The following is a 24,794-nucleotide window of genomic DNA, read 5'->3' on the forward strand; positions in this document are numbered from 1 at the left end:
TCATCAATGCCTATTTTGAACACAATTTTCCATGACTGACTGCCTCCAAAAATACTTTACTGCTTGTTTAAGATGTTTTGTTCAGATGCTACATTTAGAGAATTTTTGCTTTTGGAAATTTTCCCTTCGGTATTTGTGCACAGGATAAGCAGGCCTCTACACTTATTAATACAAACAAATCTTCAACACAATTATGCAGGATTGACCAGAGACTTGATATAAGCCTATAGATGTTTAATAGACTTTTTAACATTAGTTTTTTCCACGGTTTTTGTATGCATCTGACAGCGGGTTGATATGACAGCACCTTCTTTACATCAAAATAATCTTCAATTTTGACGCACATTCTCAATCACAGCGATATTTACACGCAGACAGCCGCGCCTCAGCGTGTTAGCATTATTGATTCATTAGTGCATCTTTAGGGTGTTTGTGACACAATGTTATCATGTATACATCCACTGACTCAAACGAGTATACGTACTATAGTAGCAATATGAGTTGGTAGTGATCAATTTAAAGACAAGATTAAGGTCAGATGGTTTGAGGTAATGTACAAGTAAGGAGTGAAACTAAGACTATGTAACATCTTATCTATTAGGTCACACACGGGTGTCACTAGAAATTAGCAAGTGCTATAAACAGTGTGACTTTCTTGAAATAGGCATTATGGTATTAATGTCAGAGAACGCTTATGCAGGCAGTATTTTAATAACAGAATTCATACGTGTAACATCTATCGCTTTGAAATGCCATCCATTTCTCCTGCAGTTAAATCTGGTTCAAGAGAGGTTATACTTCTTTAAGCTTCTTCCGATGCTCCAGTGCAAGGGAATAAGTATCTTGATACTGCCGTATGACAAAATTAGAGGGAGGACGACAAGAACTCAAATTTACTGACCAATCTAAACAGTTTTACGCTATTAAGTATAGAGTGAGTCTGTTCCCTCTGTGCTTTTGTCTTGTACGTTTTAGAATCTGTTTGAATATTCATCATAGAGCCGTGGCATCTACAAGAAATATAAATTTGAATGCTGCACCTAAAAATGACAAAAACTGAACAGTCAACAATTCAAGAGTTAGCCATTCATATAATAGTTGTTTTGTGCAATAGAATCTCTTCAATAATATAATAGCATATTTTTGTAGAAATAAAAAAAGCACAACTTTTAGATGTAAAATAATTTTTAAATGATCTACTCTCCATTAAAGGTATAGTAGTACTGTATTGTGTAGCCAATTGATTATCAACGGCTGTTACGAGAATAGTCAAGTTGTATCTTATTGTAAGATAGGTAGTTTAGGTACACATATTATGCTTTTTGATAGAATTATTGCAGCGTGATATTTAACAATAAATAGATCATCTCATATAACCATGATAGTGTTTGTTGCCAAATGAGGGCAAGCTAAATTGAAATGAATGCTACCAATTAGTATAAAATTAATAAAAATCTGTTTAAAGATTTTTGAAGCCTACACTATGTAGCTAAACAAAGTGGGTATAACATTTGATATGTAATAAAAAAAATATATATAGTGTATATACATAAAATTGAAGAGATCTTATGAAATGGTAAAATGATTTTATTCCTTAAAGTTTCATGCTATTAGCGTTTGATAAAATATTTGTATACAGTGTATAAATCATAGAGCTAATGCAATCGTCAGCTTTTACTAAAGAATTTCAAATCAATACCAAATGACAACAACACAATGTGTGTGAGTAAAATGTACCTGTAAAATTGAAGAGATCTTATAAAATAGTAAAATGATTTTATAACTTCAAGTTTCATGTTTAAAACAATCTTCAGATCTAATGATGATGATTGGGTATCGTATCACTTATATACAAACTGGTGCTATTTAAATGTTACTAAGTAGGTATTTAGCTTTATGTTTACATGCTGAAACCAGGCCTTTTTTTCATTCAGGCTAGCCATTTCTGGCAAATGTATTATGTAATACATTTATACATAATCCGCAGTAATATTTTGCTGTGTCGAATAGTTTGGCTTTTGATATAATTTGCCATTTTATAGAGTAGTTTGCCTGTTTGTCCTTTAGCTACCATATGAAGTTGCTCAGTTCTGTTTGCAATTTTTTATCTCGGTGATTAAAGGAAGCTGTACGGCTATTGTATCTTTGTTTGATTGTAGTGTTTGCTTGTCCAATATATGTGTGTTCAGCGCTACTTCCCGTTGCAGCTACTGTTGCCTGATATATTATTCCTTTAGTTTGGCACTTTCCTTCTAACAGGCACTCTTCTGGTCTTCTAAAGTTGCAGTCATTCATTCTGATGGCCTCGTTTGCTGTTGATAATAGCTGCGTTGTGTTTGTTTATGATACCTTTGACATTTGTCTTGCAGCAGTAGCTCAATTTCACTGTATTGGTGTTGAGGATCGTGTGTAGTTCGCCGGTAGCTGGAAATTCTTCACGTATTATTTTAGTGAACTCTTTTCCGATGTTGGTCGATACGTTTTTGCTGAATGGCGGATTGAACCATATTATTTTTCTTTGTCGCTGTGTTTTTCTTGACTGGGTGTTATCCTTGGGTGGTTCGTATTGCAACGTGTAATTGTATCCGCTGGTTCTTAGTGCTTCTGGGTATGGGTGTTTGGCTTTGTCAAAGATCTCTTTATTTGACGATGTCGTGTTTAGGCATTTGTTTATTGATGCCGAGATGTTCTCGATGATGCTTGGTGGGTGGTTGGAGTGTCTGTTGACATACTTTGGTTGATTGTTTTTTTCATGAATGGTGAATGGCGGCCCGTGTCTTTTCCCAAATGGTCCCGTCCACAAAGCGTTCAGTCTTTACGGTTGACTTCCCGCTGGGCTTAAGAGATGCCGGTGACTGATTGGACTCGGTCTCTAAAATGTAAGAGACCCGAGCCACCTCCGCCACCTCAATCTCGGCCACCCAATCCAGCTTCTCGTGTATCTCGAGTACTTCCTTGGAAGCAGATGCTGTCAAGTCGGCCAGGGCCGAGTTACCAGTGTCTCTTGGCCATTGGAGATAGATTTGTAGCCAACTATCTTCGTGGGTCGAGACTGGCCGATAACTGACAGAGTGTCAACCAAGTGTGACTCAACTCGAGCAAAGCTCGAGGAGGCAGCCTGGCCAGAGCACTCTGTCACTCGGTCGCTAGTGGCACCTACCGGTTTTTCAGAGGCAGTTTGGCTCGAGAGTGCAAACTCCTCTTCATCTAGGGCCGGAAAGTCCACCAGCCTCGCTTCTTCGTCGCTCCCCATGGGTTCGGACAGGCAAGGTTCGGTAGATAGCAAACTAGTGAGCTCATCTGTTCTAGCCATGTCGATAAGAGTGTTCGTAGTAGTGGCAATGCAGAGATCCTGGAGACTGTCTGTGTAGCTGTAGGGCATAAGCATAAGTAATTCCTGTTTTACTCTTCTGGTGGCTCCTCTACACGCCTGTTTGCTGTCTGAAGGCAGGCTCGGATTGGCTACTGATTGTTACAGCCACGCCCACTCGCCATACCTGTCTGGTGGTCCAGTAGCTCGTGCCGGCCGGGGATTATGTCGTACAGGCTCCCTAGACTCATCCCCATGGTGAGCTGGGGAAGGACTCTCAGTTCGGGCTGGGTTGGTTGGCAGATCTGCTAACTCCTCACTAACCGACTCTTCTGTGGTCGGTTCCTTTTGTTCTGAGTTACCATCAGCTATTATCCCTTGATTGGATTGGAGTAGCTACTCTGCCTGCTTCCGAGCCAACTCTGGCTTTTCTTTTTACCGCTTATTGTTCTCCCTAGTGAGATTTCCTCTGTTTGCCTTCTGGCCAGCTCCAGCTCGAGCTGGCAGTCTTTCTCTTGCTTTTTTGCGCGAGCCCCTTTCATGTTTGGGCCGCGTCGCTGCTAGAGTGTAGCTGGTGCTTGGCCTAGCTTTTTCTTGCGGGCATAGTAAGGCTTAGGCTGGCCCTCATTTTGAATAGAAGACTGGCCCTGGTTCTCAATCAAATAGGTATGGTTTGCCCATGTCTTTATGATTTTAAAAAGGCCCACACATTTGGCCTGTAATTTGGTGTTTTCTCCGCTTTGCCGGCGCTTGTTCAGAAGCCACACCCACTCTCCTGACGCGTATAATGGTGGCTCTTTTTGGTCCTCCTATCACACCGCCTGTTGGGCCTTCCTCAGTATTTCGTGAGCTGCTTTTAACCTCTTCTGCGTCTCAAGTACATACTGGTGGGAAGGCCACTCTTCCAGCAGAGGCGGGCTGATTTCCAACAGGTACAAGATTTCCAATTCCAGCATTTCCATCAGGTAACTCTCGGTTGAACATCAGCAGGTTTGTTGTTTTGCCCATAAAAGAGTGTGGCCTACCCCTGTAGGCCTGCATCAGCCGGGGCAACAGTTGTCCCACTCTTCCTGTCTTTGTGTCAGCAGAAGCGATCATAGTGAGTCTCCAAGTTGCCGGTTGTTTTTTTCCACAATGCCGTTAGCCTGATGGTGGTACGGTGTGGTGCGTGTCTTTTCTACTCGCTATGGCAGGCCAAGTTCTTCCATCAGTTGGCTCTCAAACTGTGCCCCTAGGTTCGTACGCATTTTTTCTGGCAAGCCCATGTAGCAAAATACTCGCTCGTCCAGCGCATTGGCAACTACAGAAGCCGTGGCATCCAAGAGGGCCAGTGCATCTTGCCACCGAGTAAAATGGTCTGTTAGCACGAGGATCCACTGGATCCCTCTCAGTGTGTCCGACATTGGTCCAACCAGGACAACTGCCACTTTTTTCCAGGGGCGACCTGCTTATAACCTTTGCCGGCTACCTGCTCCCTTGTTGCCACTGTGCTTTTCCGCCTGGCAGACCTCACAGCATCTGACCATTCTTTTCATCATGGCCTTCATACCTGACAAATACCAGATCAGTCGAAGCCGACTGACCGTTCTTCCCACCCCAGAGTAGGCCAGGGCGTGAGTCTGCCAAACAGCTGCTTTTCTGACCACTTCTCGCATCACCTTGGCTGGTCGTGTAGAGCAGTACGCTCCTCCAGTACCCTGTTCTGCAGCTGGAGGAATGGGCAAAAGTGGTGTAGCTGCCGCAGCTCAAATCTGCCCAATTCCAATTGCTCGGAGGTTAATTCCATTGCCTGCCGCATAGAGAGGTACATGGAGGCTACTGTTCCACATCCTACCTAATCGGAAAACTCCTTGCGTCGACACAGCCGTTGGAAGGATGCGTGATCTGTACGGAGGAGGAACTGGCATTCATAGAGGTAGGCCGGAAGTGTTTTACGGCCTTCACCACGGCGAGCAGTTCCCTCCAAGTCACACAGTAATTCCGCTCTTCCGGATTCAGTGTCTTGCTGATATTCATGATGACTCGCTCAATTTCCCTTGTACCTGAAACAACACTGCACCGACTCCGCAATTGCTAGTGTCTGTGCCCAGTATATATGGCTGCGTTGGGTCTGGGTAACCAGTACAGGGGCTGAGGACAGCGTCTCCTTCAACTTATTAAAGGCTTCTTGCTCCTCTTGGTCCCAAGACCAAGCCTCTCCTTGCTGGTGAGTCGGTTCAAATGACGGGCTGTGTCAGCGAAGTCGGGCATGTACTGTCGGTAGTATCCCTTGGTACCCAGGAAGCCCTGTAGCTCACTGAGACTCCTGGGATTCGGCCATTGCCAGACTGCCAGGGTCTTTTCTAGGCCGGTGGCTACTCCTTCCTTGCTAACTACATGTTCTAAGTACCAAACTCGCGGCTGCAGGAGCTCGGGCTTGGACCGCTTGAGTTTTAGTCCAGCTCCCTTCAAAAGGTGCAATACCTCCTCCAGCCATTGCAAGTGAGTATCAAAATCTGGGGCAACGACGATGAAATCATCCGGGTATAGAAAGAGTGTCTTCCAGTGTAGCCTGCGCAGGACCTGCTCTATAAGCCACTGGCATGTGGTCAGTGCTGAGGTCAGACCGAATGGCAGCACCTTTCATTTCCAGAGCTCGGATTGGCTCATGAAGGCGGACTTTTCCTGCACATCTGCGTCCAAGGGTACCTGCCAATACCCGCTCACCAGGTTGAGTGTGCTAAAATAACAGCAGCCAGAGAAGGCGTTGAAACTGTCATCAATCCGGGAAAAGGGTAGGCTTTCTGTGTGGTCACGGCGTTAAGTCGCCAGTAGTCGACGCAGAACCTCCATTTCCTACTCTCTTTCCGGACTAATACTATCGTGGAGCTCGTACTCCCTCAGCTGGCTCGATTAACCTCCTGTCTAGCAGCTCCTGTACCTGCCACTCGGCTTCTGCCTTTTTTTCCGGCCCCAGTCAGTGGGGTGGCTGTCGGATGGGGTGAGTACTTTTCTTCAGTAGAATAGAGTGCCCAACCTAGAAGGTATAACCCAAATCTCCGTCCCCCATGCTAAAGGTGTGCTGATAATGCACCAGTAGCTGCCCCAGCCGTGCCAGCTGGTCCAGCCTTTGGCAGTTCTTCTCGGCAGACACGTACAGATCCTTCAGGTGCGCTAGCATTTTTACACCCGGCATCGCTTCAACACCTCCCAGGGCGGGCCCGGATCCGGGGGAAGGTGGTTCATCATCCACCTGATGGACCTCTCCTCCTGTGTAGCTGCTGACGACCGATCCAGCCCCAAGTGATAGCGTTGGCTCGTGAAGTTGAAACACCTAGCAGTCACGCCTCCTTTTAGCCCAGGCCGGTTTAAGCTGGCAGCCAGGGGCGGCTCACCGAGGCAACTCTCTATTAATCGGAGCGGGCAGTGGTTTTTCGTGGTGACTCGACAAGGCCCTGTCATTTCTGTTCTGGCGGGTACTACCATGTCGCGCAATATTTGAACTTTACTAAGGAGCAACCGGTCCTGTCGGTTTGTTCAGGTCAAGGGATGACTCCAAACGGTCACGACTAGCTACTCCATGTTCATTGCGCACTGGTGAGCCACCAGGCAAGGCATCTCTAAGATAGCGTCCTCGCTTATCTGACTCACCACAAAGACCTCCTCGGTCTTTACTTCCCGGAGTTGTACTGGCGGGCGTACAGCCTCGTAAAATGTCAGCCTGGTCCCATCGGCCATGAGACTGTGGTTGTCACTCTCTTCCAACAAGCACCTTGTGGCCGGAGAGAGCTTATCAAACACCTGTTTGCTCAGCAGATTTGTGGTGCGCCCTGTGTCGATCAGAAACTGGACGGACTTCCTCTCCACCCTCCCTAGAAGGAAGCAGCTTGTGGAGTGATGCCGGCTCAGTGCCCGGGCTCTGATCAGCTCGGCGCCATTGCGCATACCTGCCACAGGTCTGGATACTCCTGGGCCCAAGCGCTGGGATATCTGCAAAGAGGGATGCGGTGCTTTGCTGGGAGTGAGCCCTTCCATTATTAAGAAAGGCTTCTCACCAGGCGAAGGGGGTTCCTTCCTTCGATCCGCCCTACAGGGGCGTCCGCGGTTCCTTAGGTGAGAACTCATTCTTGTGCCTTTTCACCGGGGGGCAGGGATACCAACAGGTTAACCTAGCTGCTTCTCCTGTCTCCCTGGGTTTCTCGGTTTTCGACCCAATCAGTGTCTGGGGGCACCGGGGTCAGTTTCTTCTTTTTCGTCGACAGGAGTTGGTTTCAATCCTCCCAAAGACTCGTAGTAGTTCTGAAGGGGGACAAGTCCAGTTTGGACTGGCCAAGAGGGCACGACCATGCTTGTCCTGTCTTTGTTGTCCTATAGTCGATCCCTCTCCATGTCGGCTTCTAAGAGTCGAGGCCCGACCGGAGTGGCCGGGTCACGACTGCTGCTATTTTCCGTTTGGTGGAGACTTTGGGGCCTTGGTGCAGGCAGTAGTTGGCCCTAATGCTACAGTCCCTCCCCGTTTTCTGGAACAGAGGGTCTACCCCGAGGGCACCGCTTTTTGACATGCCCCATCTTCCCCACACCCCCCTTCCATCACACCCCCCCCCAACATTACAGGAGTCGCTTTATGGGAACATCTTCACTGGGTGTGTGTTTCTCCGTAATTCTTCCCGTAAGGAGTTGGACCAATTGGGTTAGTTGGTCCATTGTGGCATCCCGGAACACCGCGGCCTGGTCTCCGGCAGGCTCCTCGACGCTTCACACTTCCGCCTAGTTTTTCTTTTCCGGCCAGATCTGCAAAAACGCTGTGCCGGCTTGCACAGCGTCTGCTGTGCCAGCTTGCACAGCGTCTGTTAAGATCACCATGGGCACAGCCAGCAGATGTCGCTGCAGATCAGTGTCATTGAGCGAGTTGCAAAATAATTCTATTGCCATATTGGCCTGGTAAGGCGCCAGCAAGTCACCGTAGGCCACCTTAACCCGACATTCTACTTGACAGGCGTGCTCCCATAGCGAGGTAGTCGCCATCTTCAGAAGGCTGTTTAGCCGAGTCCTTGATGTCAAGGGGAAAGACCGAACCATTCCCGGAGCATCTCAAAGATGACTCCCACCTCGTCTGCCTCACCGCAGTTCTTGGCATCCTCTCAGGGTGCACCCCTCAGATGCAACAGGCTGGCTTCATTCGTCCATCGGTTGGCCTCTGCCACCTCTCAGAACTGCCGGATGAAATACTCCATGACGCCGGTCCCGTTGTACTGAGGGGCTTTGAGCTGTGGCTTGGAGGCCTCAGTTTGTGGGGCCATCGCTAGGAGCTCCAGCACTTTGGCCAACCGGTCGATGCCACGCTCTGCGCTCCGCGCTCTCGTTTACATCTTTGTTTGAGAGTATGCCTGTTTACTGGGGGTTGACTGCCTGCCTCAGTACGGTTTGCCAGTAGCAGATAACAACGTCTCGTTGTTTTTTCCTAGCCGAGAGTTTGCCTGTTATTGGAAATTGACTGTGTGCATCAGCACAGTCGGCCAATAGCAGGGAATAACGTCTCAGTAGTCTTCTTATTGTGAGGCCTTCACAAATCTGGTGTGTCCGAGTGATGCAACAGCAAAGTCGGCAGCCGGTTCAGGGGTGCTTTTTTTGCCCAAGTGCTAGCTAACCCCGGTGTGCTCCATCAATGCTTATAAGCAAGGTTGGCAGCCAAGATCAGGTTTGCTCCTCAAAGTGTTTACTTGGTTGTTATGGATTTGGGCTAAGTATCCTACTGCAGCCACCATTGTGGAGGATTTTATCATGAAGACCGAGTTGTTATCTGAGCATACAATGTATATTTAAATGATAAATATATTTGTATTAATACAACTAGGTCCAGCATGCATACATAAATAATAAACAGTATGAGAATATAGTGTCTATCGTATGCAGGGAGCTGCGCTGTTCTGCCTGCCTTTCCAATCGTCCTTCCTTTTATCTTCTTTGCTCTTTGTTGGCTCCGCCCATTGGCGGTTTCGATTTCCGCCGTAACTTTTTGTAGCTACATGACCCGCGTCACTCCTATCCTTATTGCCGGCTCAGCCTCCAGGCGAAAGGGAGAGGTCCGGCCTGGCCTGTCAATTGACCGTTACGCTGGCACCGGCTCTGCTCGCGATGCTCCTCCCTCACAATATAACTATAATATATATTTGTATATAATTGTAATATATTTTGTATAATCTATTTTGTATATAATCTACATTAGATACACACCATACGTGCACACAATTGTGGATACAAATCACTAAAAGTGTGCAACCACTTTGACAAAGTATGTTGTTAGTCATTCCAAAATAATTCGAGTGATAACAACAGATAGAAACAGAAAGAGACTAATGTCAGTACAAGCTAGATGATGACTGTATCAATATATAGGCCTACTCTACATAAAAACTGTATGTTGACCACATGGTTAAAAATAAACTAATAACAAAAGATGACATTTTCTTTGTTCATAACAAGTACCTGGAAGAGTTGTATGAAAAGTATCAGTCTCTGCCACAAACACATGAGGAAATGGTGAGGTTTTCTTTTTTACTATGATGGTCAGCCAGTATTGATTGTATGACGATGGTGAACTTCTTCGGAATGTTATACAAATAATACCTGAAGGCAAACATAATTTTGAACATTTTGCATCACACATGTTTAACACTATTGAAAATGTTTATAAAGGATTGGTATAGGAGAAAATACAGTTAGAGGAAATTAAAAAAATTATTATTATAACCAAATATTTTATTAAGCAGCTATTCACTGATGCTTTACATTGAATAACTACTACTGCAAGCCACAGAAGGTGAATCTATAAGCCTTTTAAAGCCCCTTTGTGAGTGTATATCACTGTACTAATTGTGTACTTCTTAAAGTTCATGTATTCCTATGCAAACATCTGTTCATCATTCATCAATAAACGCCTGAATATTTATATTGCAGATCCAAGCAATTATGATTGTTCCCTACGCACAAAAAGTCAAGAGCATCAGGTTGGACTGTCTAGACCAGGGCTCACTATTGTAGTACCCACGGGTGACAAGACACTCTCATGGCCCGTTTAAGGTGCCTGCGAAGCATGTGCCAAAAACAGCATGGCTCATATTTCCATTCAGTATGAATGTTATACACATATTTTTAATTATTGCTCAAATTGGGCTACTTTTAACGCTATATAAAATCATAAAAATCAAGTGGAAATAATTGAAAAAATTAGTTAGAATGATTTGATATAAAAGTCGCTTCTTTCCAAGTTGAAAATCAGTCCCACTGTGCCGCCCCATTTTTTTCAGACCCGTTGACTGCACAAAGTGATGAGGAGTTTGCTTGTTTGTGCTTTTTTCCTTAAAAATCTAGGCAGAGAAGTGAAAAAAGGACACGTTTTTAATGATAGTTTTTAATGACAAAAAACTATTTTTATGTCCTTTAATGCGGTACAATGTAGAAAGGGACTTCAAAACCTGCCACAGAAACTTTGATGTCAACTATTAATACTGACACAAAAATCTGATAGATTAAAAACATTTTAGCCAAACAGCGAAGGTTTTTTTACGAAGCCAATGAAGAAACCACAAAATGCTCCTAAAGCCTTACTTAGAGCTGTGTATTTTTTAATAAAGAACAAGAAAACCTCTTTGGATGAAGAAGTTTTTAAAGAAACTATGGCGCTCGTTGCTATTGCATTAATCAAAGATGAAAACTATAGTCCTTGAGTTATCTCTGCGCCCTTTGATGTCCAGCTTGAAGCAAGTACAATAGCAAGACGATTTTCATCTTTGTGATCTTTGTCAACAACAGACAGAGCACTATCCATGACAGGCCGGCATGCGGACTTCATTGCACAATGCAGGAATGATCCAGACTTCTCAACGTTTCTGCAATACTACTGCATCATTCATCAACAGGCAATTTGTGTGAAAGTGGCCGGATTCATGTGACTTCATGTGGATCATGTGACTCCTGTCGCAAGGATTTTAAACAGGCTCTGATCTAAAGCAAACAGTACAGAGTGTAAAAGATGCTGCTAGATAAGCTGTCGGCTGAATACAACGACTTGCTATTACACACAGAAATAAGATGGTTTAGCAGAGGAAAGATTCTACAGCAATCTACAGCGTCCAGAGGAATTCAAAGAGTTCATGCATTCCAAAGAAAAAGAGGTGACACAGTTTGAGGTGTGCTTCAAGAGTGGTTACTTGTCCTCACGTTTTTAACTGTCTTGAATGAGAAGCTAAATTAACTTAGTTGGGAACTGCAAAGTAATGACAAAACTTGCTTACCTTATCTGTTCAGTAAACTATTTTAAGCTAAGATGAACCTTTTCTCTGCACAGATGTAAAGGGAAAAAATACTGCGTTTTCCTCTTTTGCACGCAATGTTAAAAGATGATGTTTCTGCATCTGCAGCTTTAGAGGAATTTATAATAAAATACTCCCAATTCATAAACAGGTTAGAAAAGGAATTTGAAGACAGGTTTGGTGACTTTGAGAAGATTTAGCCATGCATGTCAATTGTTACAAATCATTTCATGTATGTAGACATGATATCCACTGCTGAGCAGCTCAGTGCTTTATTCAGTATGAGCGCTAATGATGTATTAATATAAATCTTAGTGCTGCAAAATGGCATAAACCTTTAATTTCAGCAGTCTGCATCAAAATTTTGGTTCAAATTGATTTACCAATCTTACTGGTTAAGATATTTTCAGTATATTACAAAATAGTGTAACTGTTTTTGAATGAAACCCCAAACAATAATCAATAATTATGTTGAATATTTTGAATTTTGAAACTGAGTTTTTGACTAGTTACAAAGGCATCAAAAAACTGAAAAGCGATCTTAGATACAGCACGCATCAGAAATATTCCAGACTCCATAACCATCGAGTGGAAAGCAATAGCATAGCCTACAGAAATTACCATCTGAATTGGACATATTGAACATACTCTATGAACAATATTTGAAATTTAAGCTACAGGTTTCAATTGGCTTTGTGCTAGTAAACAATGAAACAAGCTGATTGCCATACTGTCACACCAGTGCAGGACATGAAAGAGACTATGAAGATTCAGCAGAAAAACTTTCTCAAAAGCAGTTTATAGAAAGAGCAACTCCTGCAAGACCATCAACTATTTGGTCTCGGTATTTGATAACTGACATCATATTCTATCTGTATCCAACAATAAATGATTCTATTGAGTGTCTAATGACTTTCCCAGGCTACACCAAACGTAACAAGGCAATATTAGCTAGCGATTTGGAAAGCTCTTGCAAGCCCCATCAAATCAACGTTTGGTTATTCTATGCCATCGCTTATACGTGAAAAAAATAGAAACTTTGGAATCCAAAACAAAACATATGTCAGTAAGTTCTTCAAAGCACTGGGTGTAAAAAAATTTACCGTGCCACCTTCACTTTATCTACAAGCCAAGTAAATAGAGAAAGCCGACTTGTTATCAGAGCATAAACTTATATTTATAGAATAAATATATTTGCATCATCATAACAGTGGTCAAAGCATGCATACATAAAGAATAAACAAGTACCAATGCACAATGTCTATTGTATGCAGGAAGCTGCGCGGCTCTCCTGCTTCTCTAAAATTCTCTTCCTAAAATTTTCTCGTCTTTAGGCTCCGCCTCCTTGCGGTTTCTGCGACCCGTCGTAGCGCTTTATTCTTTGTTCTGCCTATGTAACCCATGGACTGCCGAGTCATCTTTGCCCTCTATTGCTGACCAGACCTCCAAGCATAAGAGAGAAGCTAATCTCGGCCCGGCAACTGATCATCACGCTAGCACCAGCCCCGTTTTCGTTGCTCTTCCATCACACTCTCCTCCCAAGACTGGCCATAGGGGCCATCGAACCAACGCCAGAGAGAGAGAGAGCATCTGCACCCAGAGCCGGTGCTGTTGAGCCTTCTTTTCCCATTGGGAGATGGTATCCTCCAGGAACAGGGCATCATGGCTTTGATGTCAAGCATTCCTAGGGAACCTTCAATCTCAGAGAGCCATCTGATGCCACCGGCGGCTATCCTCTAAGAACCGGTTGCAGTGGGCCTCTTGTAGCCGTCAAGGCTCTTCCTCCTCAAATTGTTCTCTCAATAGGCTTTGGAGTTGGTCCGCTCTAGTGGGCAGGGTAAGCACGGGCTGGGGAGTCTCCTTTTTCCTACGGTGGTGGGAAAGCTGCGGTTCTGTGGCTCCAATTCCCTCCTCTTTAGGTGAAGGCTGCTTTTGGTCTGGCCTCTCCTGCCGTGACTTTTCTCAGGGTTGGTCGTTCTTCTGTCCAAACGGCCAAGGCCCTGGCCGGCCTCTTGGTTGGCGTAAGTGTGGGCCAACACTCCCGCATGGGCAAGTCGGCTGGCCATCTCCAGAGACGCAAGCAGGATTGCTTGGGCAGCCTGTCCACCAGGTAAATGACACTCCCACATTTTCTGCCTCTGTATGTCTTCCTGTGTGACATCAGCTGACACGTGCTGCTGTCAGTAGGGGCACACGAAGACAGCAAAATGCTGCACGACATGCTGTCAGATTTTCTGTGTGCCTAGCAGAGGTCACAGGTCCCAGGTGTCGAGATGGCGTGGCGGCCTGTATCCTCTTCCAAGTAGTCTTGTCCACAAAGCGCTTGGTCCACACGATCGGCTTCTTTCCTTTTTGTGCAGTTTGGTCTGGCCGTGTTGGCTCCCTGCTGAGTTTGGGAGATGCCAGCGACTGATTGGACTCGGTCTCTAAAATGTAAGAGACCCGAGCTGCCTTAGCCGCCTCGGCTGCCTCAATCTCAATCATGTATTTTGAGTACCTCCTCGGTAGTAGATGCTGCTGAGTCAGCCGGGGCCGAATTGCAGGTGTCCTCTCGGCCGTTGAAGATAGACTTGTAGCCAACTATCCCTGCTGGTCAAGACTGGCCGATAACCGACAGAGTGTCAAACAGGTGTGACTCAAATCAATCAGGGCTCGAGGAGGCAGCCTGGCCAGAGCACTCCATCACTCGGTGAATGGCGGCACCCACCGGCTCATCAGAGGCAGTTTGGCTTGAGAGTGCAAACTCCTTCTCATCCGAGACCAGTGAGTCCACCAGCCTCGCTTCCTTGTCGCTCTCCATAGGTTCGGACAGGCAAGGCTCAGTAGATAACCAACTAGTGAGCTCACCTGTTCTAGCCATGTCAATAAAGGTGTTTGTAGTAGTAGTAGTAGTGTAGAGATCCTGAAGACAGTCTGTGTAGCTGTAGGGCGTAAACGCAAGTGATCCCTGTTTCACACCCCTCATGGTTCCTCTACACGCCTTTTTTGCTGTCTGAAGGAGAGCTTGGATTGGCTGCCAATTGCCACAGCCACGCCCACTCACAATACCTGTTCAGTGGCCTAGTAGCTTGGGCCGGCCAGGGGTTATGCCAGATGGGCTCCCTAGACTCTTCCTCATGTTGAGGTGGGGAGGGCTCTCAGTCCGCGCTGGCTCGGCTGGCTCGGCTGGCAGATCTGTAAGCTCCTCACTAACTGACTCATCTGTAGTCGGCTCCCTTTGTTCGGAGTTACCATCGGCTATTATCCCCTGATTAGATTGGAGTAGCTGCCCGCCCGCCTCCGAGGCAACTTCGACTGGCTTTCCTTTTCACTGACTATTGTTCTTCGTGGTGAGATTTCTTCCGCTTGCCTCCTGGCCTAGTCCAGCTCAAGCTGGCAGTCCTTTTGTCTTTTGGTGGTCTTTTGTCTAATTGTAAAAATTGCTACGAGGTTACTGCACAGGTGACTTCGAGTTTTCTGGGCATCAGGTAGTTAAAGTGCTACAGAAGAAGATCGGAGAATGGAGATAAATTAATCTTTTACTTTGAGTCTCCTATAAATATACTGTTGAGTTTACATTCAGATTCTATTTCCCTGTTTGAGGCTAAGATGTAATTTCCTGCGCGTGCGAGATACGTATGTACAGTGAGTTCTTGACGGCTTCTTTTTAATCCATAGCATCTAGCAATACAATGGTTTAGATTGATGAATATACTAAAGGTAATATTTTTAGTACTCATTAATACATGTACTAATTAATAAAATTGTAACTTTTTGCTATCACTAATCGTCGTTTTATAATTTTTTATGGGTTCACCTAGCTACATTTGCTTCAAATTTTCTGTGGCAGTTTTATCCAGTAAATTAAATATATGATTTGACTTTAGATGTTCATTTCTCACTTGTAGAAAGTGAAGATTGATTCAATCGACGATTGATCAATACAAATCTTTACCTTCCAGAACCAAAACTTTGAATCGTTGGCTTGGGGTACTTATGCCTATGTTAAACATTTATTCGTTTTTAAAATTACACTTGCAATCTATCTAACTCCTAATTTGAAAGTTTTTAGTAGATACACGTTAGAATGACACATCTATGAATGACGTATATTTATTGCATTTGTTTTACTGATTACAGGATGTATATGTGGTCCCACCCGCCGAAGCGGCTTTGTCAGTGTGGAAACTGCCATAAATGGGAAAGAGAGAATTGAATGTGTGCTGCATAAACCATGATGTTTTGTTTGAGTTTGCTGCAGTAGATGAATTTGTCTTATTGTATCAGCTAAAACTATGTGAATGGCCATGACTTGATGAATATTTTTAACAAAAGCTTTATGTCAAGATGAAAAATTTTTTGCGTGTAAAAATTATATAATAAAATAATATTGTTGAAAATAATGCAAAACATGATTTGCAAACTATTGTAGTGAATTGGACACAGTATATGGATGTCCGCAGAACTGGAGAATGTGAGTTCAAATCCAGCTTGCAGGAGATTTCTCATCCTTAAAACTCTATCCCTATGTATATTCTTTTCAAAAATGCAGCTTGCCTATTTTACTTGCGGTAGTAAGAAACTAGTTTTTGGTGTGGGCAATGATATACAGCCCCACTCACAGGATAGACGATGGGCATAATGTGGGCGGGGCTTTTGGAAAGCTGTATATCGTTAGTGTGGGTAGCGGCAGAACTGTGCTGATACAAAAACCTTATTCTACATAGTTTGGTTGACAGAATTACTGTAGACCAGTAGAATTGTTAGTCAGTACTCAAATGTTTACACAGCATTTGGAGAAAGTGAGTAAGACAAATTTTCAATTTTCGTTATTTGAGGCCTTTGAAACATTCATAATAATGTATCTGTATCTGTATCTGAATTTAAAATTTTATTTTAGCTAACATGAGCAAATACAAAATGAAATATATGCCAATAGAGCCGCGTAGGACTAGACTTTTATCGCAAATAGCCGATGTGAATACGCGATATATTGCCAGGATATATCACGCATGACACCATTTTGGGCAAGTCTGGGCATGTTTTTTTTGGCCTGAGCATTTTTACCGCAATCAGAATTTTTCGATTTTAATCTTCAAATATTTTGCCAATGAAATTGCCTAACACAACAAACAACATATCAACTGATAGAAAAAAAAATCTTTTTTGTAAGATCAACTCAAATTTGACGCAACCACATCTTTAAGGCAGGCTTCTCGCCGGCTGATGGGGGTCCCTTCCTTCTTTCCTTTAGGTAGGTACTCGTTCTTGTGCCTTTTGACTAGGGTTCAGGAATACCAACAGGTTCGGCTGGCCGCTTCTCCTGTCTCCCTGCGCTTGTCGGTTTTTGACTCCCTCAGTGTCTTTTGGCACTGGGGCTAGTCTCCTCTTTTTCGTTGACAGGAGTTGGATCCAATCCTCACAAAGATTTGTATTAGTTCTAAAGGGGGACAAGTCCAGGTCGGTGCGGCCACAAAGGCGGCACAGCATGACCTTGCTTGTCCTGTCTTCATTGCTCTGGAATCGGTCCCTTTCCTTGTTGGCTTTTAGGCGCCAAGGTCCAGCCGGAGGGACCGGGTCTCGCCCGCTGGTAATTGTCGGGTGGTGGAGACTTTTGGGCTTTAGTGCAGGCAATATTTAGCCCTACTGCTGCGGCCTCTTCCCGTTTCCTGGAACAGGAGGATTACCTCCTGGGCACCCCTTTTGGACATGCCCCATCTTCCCACACACCCAACATTGCAGGAGTCTATTTATGAGAACATCTTCCCAGGGTGTATGTTCCTCCATAATCTTCTGTACTTGTCGGTTGAGGAGTTGGACAAACTGGGTCAGTCGGTCCAGCGCGGTGTCTTGGACAACCGTGGCCTGGTTTCTGGTGGGCTTCTCCACGCTTCGCACTTCCGGCTGGCTCTTCTTTTCTGGCCGGATCTGCAAAAACTCTGTGCCGGCTTGCACAGCATCTATTAAGGTCATCGTGGGCACGGCCAGCAGATGCCGCTGCAGATTGGTGTCATTGAGTGACTTGAAAAATAATTCTTTTGCCATATTTGTCTGGTAAGGCGCCGGCAAGTCACCGTATGCCACCTTAACCAGGCGTTCCACTTGACAGGCGTGCTTCTGTAATTAGGTGGTTGCTGCCATTTGAAGGCTGTTTAAACGAGTCTTTGCCTGTCAAGGGAAGAGGCCGAACCGAGCCCGAAGTATCTCAAAAATGGCTCCCACCTCGTCTGCCTCTCTACAGCTCTCGGCATCCTTTCGGAGTGCCTCTTTCAGATGTAACAAGCTGGCTCTATCTGTCCATCAATTGGCTTCTGCCACCTCTCGGACCCGGCGGATAAAATACTCCATGTCACTGGTCCTGCTGTACTGAGGGGCCTTCAACTGTGGTCTGGGGGCCTCAGGTCGTGGAACCACTGCTAGGCACTCCAGCACTTCAGCCAATCGATTGGAGCTGTGCTCCGCGCTCCGCGTTCTGTGCTCTCTTTTGCATTTTTAGCCGAGAGTATGCCTGTTACTGGGAAACGACTGCGTGCCTCAGCATGGTCTGCCAGTAGCAAAGAATGATGTCTCATTATTCTTCCCTAGCCGAGAGTATGACGGTGTGTCCGATCGATGCAAAAGCAACGTAGGCAGCCGGATCAGGTTTGCTCCTTGCCTGAGTGCTAACTAACGCCGGTGTGCTCGATCGATACTTGAAAGCAAAGTCGGCAGCCGAGATCAGGTTCACTCTCCTTGTGGTGTTTACTCGGTTGTTGTGGATCTGGATTACGAGTCTCACTGCTGCCACCAGTGTGAAGGATTTTACCGTGCCACCTTCACTTTATCCACAAGTCGAATAAATAAAGAAACCTAATTGTAAATGACTAATCCCATTTGAAAGAGCCTTTAGGGTGCAATGATGTATTCTATTCCGAGTTGTATAATAGGCATAGAATCCTATCACCAATCAGGTCTCAATACCTATGAATCAGGTAAACCACAAGATGCTTACTACTCTTTGGTTAGCAGAAAGAAAGTTGGTAGCTTTTTGAAGACCAGAAAAGGAAAGGCAACTTCTAAGTCATAAAATAAAACCAATACGCGAGCACAGTTGGTTTGTTGTACGACTAAATGTTGACAATATTCAAATGAAGTTTTTGTTATGTAAGAAGCAGACAAAAGGATATTTTATAAAATATGCTTTAAAAATTTTAAAAATTGTGGCACAAGTATATCCTATTACCTGACACTTGAATATCTTTAAGCATATGCTTAAACATATGAATTAGGCAACATATGTTGTCTAATTCCCAATTTTAATAAACTATTTTAACTACAAATAGGAAATATTATTAGGCCATGTTATAAATTATGCATTACTATTTTCACAATCAGAAAAAGTATAATTCACCATTAATTTCATATCCTACCATATCGATAAGAACGTGAACCAAAGCATCAGAGACTATCTGATTTGGTACGATTGTAATTCTAAGGCAATTTCTGAACGACTCTCAGATGTGTAATGTAAGTTCCTTGTTTCAATTGATCACAGACACCAGGACCAGGAGCGTATAACACAACAAAGCTGAATGCTTACAAAGATAAGTCTCCTGAATACAACATGGTGAGCAGAAACCCCATGCTAAGAGATACGACCCAGAAACCAGGACCAGGAGCCCATACTCACTGTGTTAGCAGCCTTGTTTCAAGTGTCTTATATTAGTTAGGAGTTGTCTCACCTTACTAGAAAAACTCATTTTTAGAAACGACTATTGTATGTACAGACAACCCTCGTTTATTTGGGCTAATACAGACTTGTTCATGTGCTGGTATGGAAAAATTTTTAACATTGAAAATAGATTATGGATGGGAAAATAAATGCAAAATCATGACACAATTTTTTCTCAGATTACATGTAATCAATGCAAGGTGGTTGACACAATAACGGAAAACTTATGCACATGCATCACTCGCGTCGTCTGTTACGATAGCGACCGCTCGATTAAAGAAACGTTATTCTTTGGACAGACACAAACACAGCTTAAGAAATTAGGTCCGAAGAAGCAGGGGTCATATATATACTATTCTATAATATTACATTTCATTTTATCATCTAATCATTTACATAAGAGCTGATATAATTATGGATGCCACTATAGTAATAGTTAACTCTCTTTGAATTTTATTCCTTCATAGTTTCACATTTTAACAGATTACAAAACTTTGAGCAATAATTCTGAGTTAAAAGAAATGAAAAATGGTGCAGACTACCTCATTAACTTTATTTACACAGGTCAAGGTTGTTTAAAGTAAATTAGACTTTGAGACAATAAATAAGCAATTTTAAAGTAAAATTACAAGTGTTGCAAGAAAAAGCTCTTTTTACATAACTGCTCTATAATGTAGATTGGCAAGGTGTTGGTGTCTGGTATTAGTTGTAATTGTTGTTCTGCAAAGTAGGAATGTAACGGATAGTCAGGAAATTAGAGTTTCAATTAACAATTATCAATAACACATTTAGCTTATCAACATTAATAACGTTTAGATGATCATAACTGTCTTATCTGTTAGCATGTAAACTCAGTTTTTGAGCGCATCCTAATTTATATTTAAACTTATTTATTATATAAGTTATAAGGTACATGAGTCAACATGTTTATAAAGTACATAATTCAACATGTCTATAAGGTACATGATTCAACATGTCTATAAGGTACATAATTCAACATGTCTATAAGGTACATGAGTCAACATGTCTATAAGGTACATAATTCAACATGTCTATAAGGTACATGATTCAACATGTCTATAAGGTACATAATTCAACATGTCTATAAGGTACATGAGTCAACATGTTTATAAGGTACATAATTCAACATGTCTATAAGGTACATGAGTCGACATGTTGATAAGGTACATAATCCAACATGTCTATAAGGTACATGAGTCGACATGTTCAAAGAGCACATGTACCTTATATATTATATAACTTATATTTAGAGTTTCTAATTGTTTCACAATTGTTGAGTTTATGCAAGTAGTGCTGCATTTTCTTCCTGCCAATGCTGATACCTAAATCTATTTATTTTTTATTATTTATTTATATTTATAATTCTCAGTGTTTGTTTTTTGTCTAGCTATAGCGATTAAAATATAGCAATGAAAAATCTGTATTGCAATGGATTTGTTCTCAGAACCTCCCAATCACAAAACGACAAGCTAAACCATTCAGCAATACAGGATACAACGGGCTCGCTAGGATGATAGTCATTATCTGGGTTAAACTGTATCTATAGCTACTCTGTATTACACGCAACGTTACTAAAATTTGCATTTATGGCTTTTATTAGTACATGTAAGTTTAGAAATATATATACTAACTTACTCAAATTGGCCAATGGCAACTACATTATCTGCCACTGTTTATAAGCTGTTTCTAATACCCGTGCAATGCCGGACATTCACCTAGTAAATGCCCGGTCACTTGGTCTCCCCATAAATACATTACTATGACTATTATCATCATAAATTATAACACAGCTTAAGCTGACATTATTTCCTGTCATCGATCTAGTTTCACTTGACTGAGATAGACAGAACCTTCTTGAATTAGTTAGTCAATCCTATTATTACTATTGGTAGTTATGCACAGCATGATGTTGAGCTGTTGTTTTTGCAACTTGGGTCAGAACAAATAACCAGAGAGATCCAAAACCTTCTTGAGTATTCTTGCCAATCCCAACAGAGCAGCAAATTGCACTTTTGGGATTTCCTTCTTGTCTACATTCAGTTTGATCAGCTCCTTTTCCAGATCCTTGACTGCACATAACACTTCACTGGGACAACTGGTACACGTGTCTTCCAAACCATCCTCAACTCTTTTGCCATTTCTTAAAGATTCTCCACTTTCGAATGTTCTTTGTCTTTTACTCTCCAGTTTCTTGATACTGCCACATCAATCAGCCAAGTGTGGTCTAGCTCCCTGTCCTTCAATACTATATCTGGTTGTGTAGCCCGGTGGTTCCTAAATTTTGGGGAATTTTTCCCCAAACGGGGGAATTTTCGTTTTCAGGGGTGGAAAAATTCCAGTCTTTATTTATAATTTTTTGATGATACCTTGTATTTGCAAAGCTGCGCATAATAGTTACATGCTGCATGTTGTTGTTTGTTGATAATAAACTGGTTGTTTATTACATTGTGTACTATGTGGTGATTCATAGTTTCATCATACTTTTTATAACTTTGGGGATTTTTTACTCCCTTTTCACCAATAAGATGCTGACCAGGACTGCCAACCTTAAAAAGGGTAAACTGAGTGAGATGGACCAAAAGAGTGAACAGTTTTTAAAAAAGGGTGATTTTTACTCATAAATGTTGGTAAATGGATTATTCTTTCATGAAATACAACACATTCTTAGTTAATAAACAAAAGAAAAGTGTATGTATTTTGTTGATTCCTCACTTATTTATGAAAATAAATTAAAAATGTTTTTTAAGACCTTAACAAGGCTGACAAAGAATCCGAATACATAGAAATATTTTGTAACAACAAAAACAGGGTGAGTGTGTGAGACGCTTGTGATATGAGGGCGAAAAAAGGTAATTGCGTGAGAGTTGACAGACCTTATGTTGACAACTGACTTCACATGCTATCAAGTAACTACTGGCTAAGATGTTAAGTCCCAAAAGTGCAGCACTGAGAGAAAGCAAGGTGTTGATAGTTTCAGTGGATACTAGGGCTGTGCCATTAGGTAAGCCAGTACTATTTAAAAATACTTTACAGTGAATAGTAGAGACTTCTACTTTAGTGCCTGGAATTATGTGTATTAATATCTTTACTATATTCAATGTATATTTAAGTTTGATTACTCAAGATTTTTCCGAGATGAGTGGAAAGAAAAGAAATTATGGATTTATTTTTACCACAGTAAATAGGGATGAAAGGCCAGTGTGTGCTTTGTACAAAGATGCAATCAAATGATTCTATGAAGCCTACAAAGCCAAAGCAATCCTTGCAGAATGTTCATGTGCCGCATAAGGCAAAGAAAAATCATTTATTGAGCATCATGGGCAGGCATTAAAACGGATGAAACTGGATTCATCTGGGTCATTGAGCAAAACAAATCAAAAAGTCACAGAAGCCTCATATGTTGTTTCCTTTGAAATCTATCAACAACTTAAGCCACCCACAATTGGAAAGAACCTAATTAAATCATGTGTACAGAAAATGGCCGAGATTGTACTGGGAAAAAAATCGGAAACAAAGATAGCACCCGTTGCGCTGTCAAATAACGCTGTACAGAGAAGGATTGGTGATTTGAGTGAAGATATAAAAGCTCAAGTAGTTGATAGGATCAAATCTGCTGCGTTTGGCCTATTTTCAGTCTCATTGGATAAGTCAACAGATGTTGCTTCTTGCTCACAACTGCTAGTTTTCGCAAGGCAAGTGCACTCCGGGGTATTCAAGGTGAAGTTTTTTTTTGTACCTCACTTCAAACAGCAACAAAAGCGGAAGATGTTCTCAGAGCAGTAGAAGTTTTCTTTGAAGCAGGAAACCTAGACTGGGCAAAACTGTGTGGTTGCTGTACTGATGTGGCCCCAGCTATGATTGGCTCAAAGTCTGGCTTTCATGCTCTTGTGAAAAAAAATCACCACAGGTAAAAGGAATGGACTGTATGATTCACCGCCAGGCTTTATCTTCCAAAACACTCCCCACATTACTACAGAGCACACTGGATGAAATTATACAGGTTGTGAACTTTATCGAAGGAAGTGCTCTTAATTCAAGGCTTTTCAAGCAGCCCTGTGAAGGTATGGATGCAAATCACCAGCTTCTCTTGTATCACACCAAAGTATGCTGGCTATCAAAAGGAAATGTCACAAAAAGAGTGATTGAACTGAGGGATGAGCTGAACTTATTCTTCCAAGAAAGCAGTATGTTAGAATTTTTGTCTTGGCTCAATGATGCCGAGTGGATCATCCGCCTTGGCTACTTGACTGACATCTTTGGACAGCTAAACAAGCTCAACTTACAAATGCAAGGCAGAAATACTAACATTATTAAGTTTGTAGACTGCCTTAAAGCCTTTATAGATAAGCTGGGAAACTGGAAGCGGAAAGTGGCAGTGAAGAATGTAGGCACATTTGAAAACTTGGATATGATTTTGGTAGAGAACAGTAATCAAATACCCAGTTCTATCCAACTTGCCATCACAGCCCATCTAAAGAGACTTGAGGAGAAGTTTAGAAGTTATTCCCTGAAGTGAGTAGTGATCAATTAGATATGGTACAAAATTCAATCAGGTTTACAGTTCAAAGCCTGCCTGATGCATGTCAAGATGAGTTCCTTTAACTGAAAATTGATTCCACTGCTAAAGATGTATGGAAAGAGAAAGAGGTTACGGAATTCTGAGCTCTTATGCAGCATTTCTACCCAAATATGGCAGAGCTTGCATTTCGAATTTTACTCCCATTCATTTCTACTTATCTAAGTGAATCCGGCTTCTCAATGCTACTGAATATCAAAACGAAGCAGCGCAACAAACTGGAAGTTGAGCCAGATCTCAGGTGTGCAATATCATCAACCAACCCATGCATAGACAAGCTGGTGAAGGAGTAAAAATGTCACACCTCACACTAATATGAATTCCTATTTTGTTTATATGTATTAATATTTTTATTAATTTGCGCAGCATGTATTTACTTCACAAGATTTGGGAGAATCATAAACAAAATGTGTTACAACTAGACTCTAGTTAAATTACTAAACGCTGTGATACTTGATATTTGGTGCTTTTGAATACAAAAATGACAAATTATGAAGAAGTATGCAGATTGAAAGCAAAACGAAGCCTGATAGAATAGGGGGAATAGAGTTTTAGTAGTGTGAAAAAAGGGAAACTAGCAAACCTAATTAGAAACCCCTGGTCTAGACCGTATCATATGACCTTTTGAATGCTCATACCCCATAGCATCTACGCTGTTTTTTCTCCAAGACTGTTTTATCTGGTTGTCATGCCACTTAAATATTTCTAATCCACACTGTCTAGATTGATTCCAATACACCAATCACACCACTTCATCGTCTCTTTTCTTGTACTCCATCACTACTATCTAACTGCATTCACTTAAGATAAAGAATGTAGTTTGTCTCTCTCTCCTCATATTCTACATAATGCCATGTCTATTTCTTTTTTCAATATGTTTCCTTCTCCATCTAGTTGGTAATGTCT

The 24,794-nt window shown here is 42.5% G+C and overlaps 1 protein-coding gene across 1 annotated transcript; it reads left to right on the top strand.

Moving 5' to 3' along the window:
- Positions 1-23,228: 23,228 nt before the first annotated feature.
- Positions 23,229-23,828, top strand: LOC137404846 (zinc finger BED domain-containing protein 5-like). Its single transcript, XM_068091074.1, has one exon. It carries the CDS (start codon positions 23,229-23,231, stop codon positions 23,826-23,828), a length of 600 nt encoding a protein of 199 aa, XP_067947175.1.
- Positions 23,829-24,794: the final 966 nt, after the last annotated feature.

Source organism: Watersipora subatra, chromosome 9 (genome assembly GCF_963576615.1).
Source record: "Watersipora subatra chromosome 9, tzWatSuba1.1, whole genome shotgun sequence".
Lineage (NCBI taxonomy): Eukaryota > Metazoa > Bryozoa > Gymnolaemata > Cheilostomatida > Watersiporidae > Watersipora > Watersipora subatra.

What these genes read in the sequence shown, in the direction of transcription:
- LOC137404846 (XM_068091074.1), top strand. Translation starts at nt 23,229, where the DNA reads ATGGACTGTATGATTCACCGCCAGGCTTTATCTTCCAAAACACTCCCC.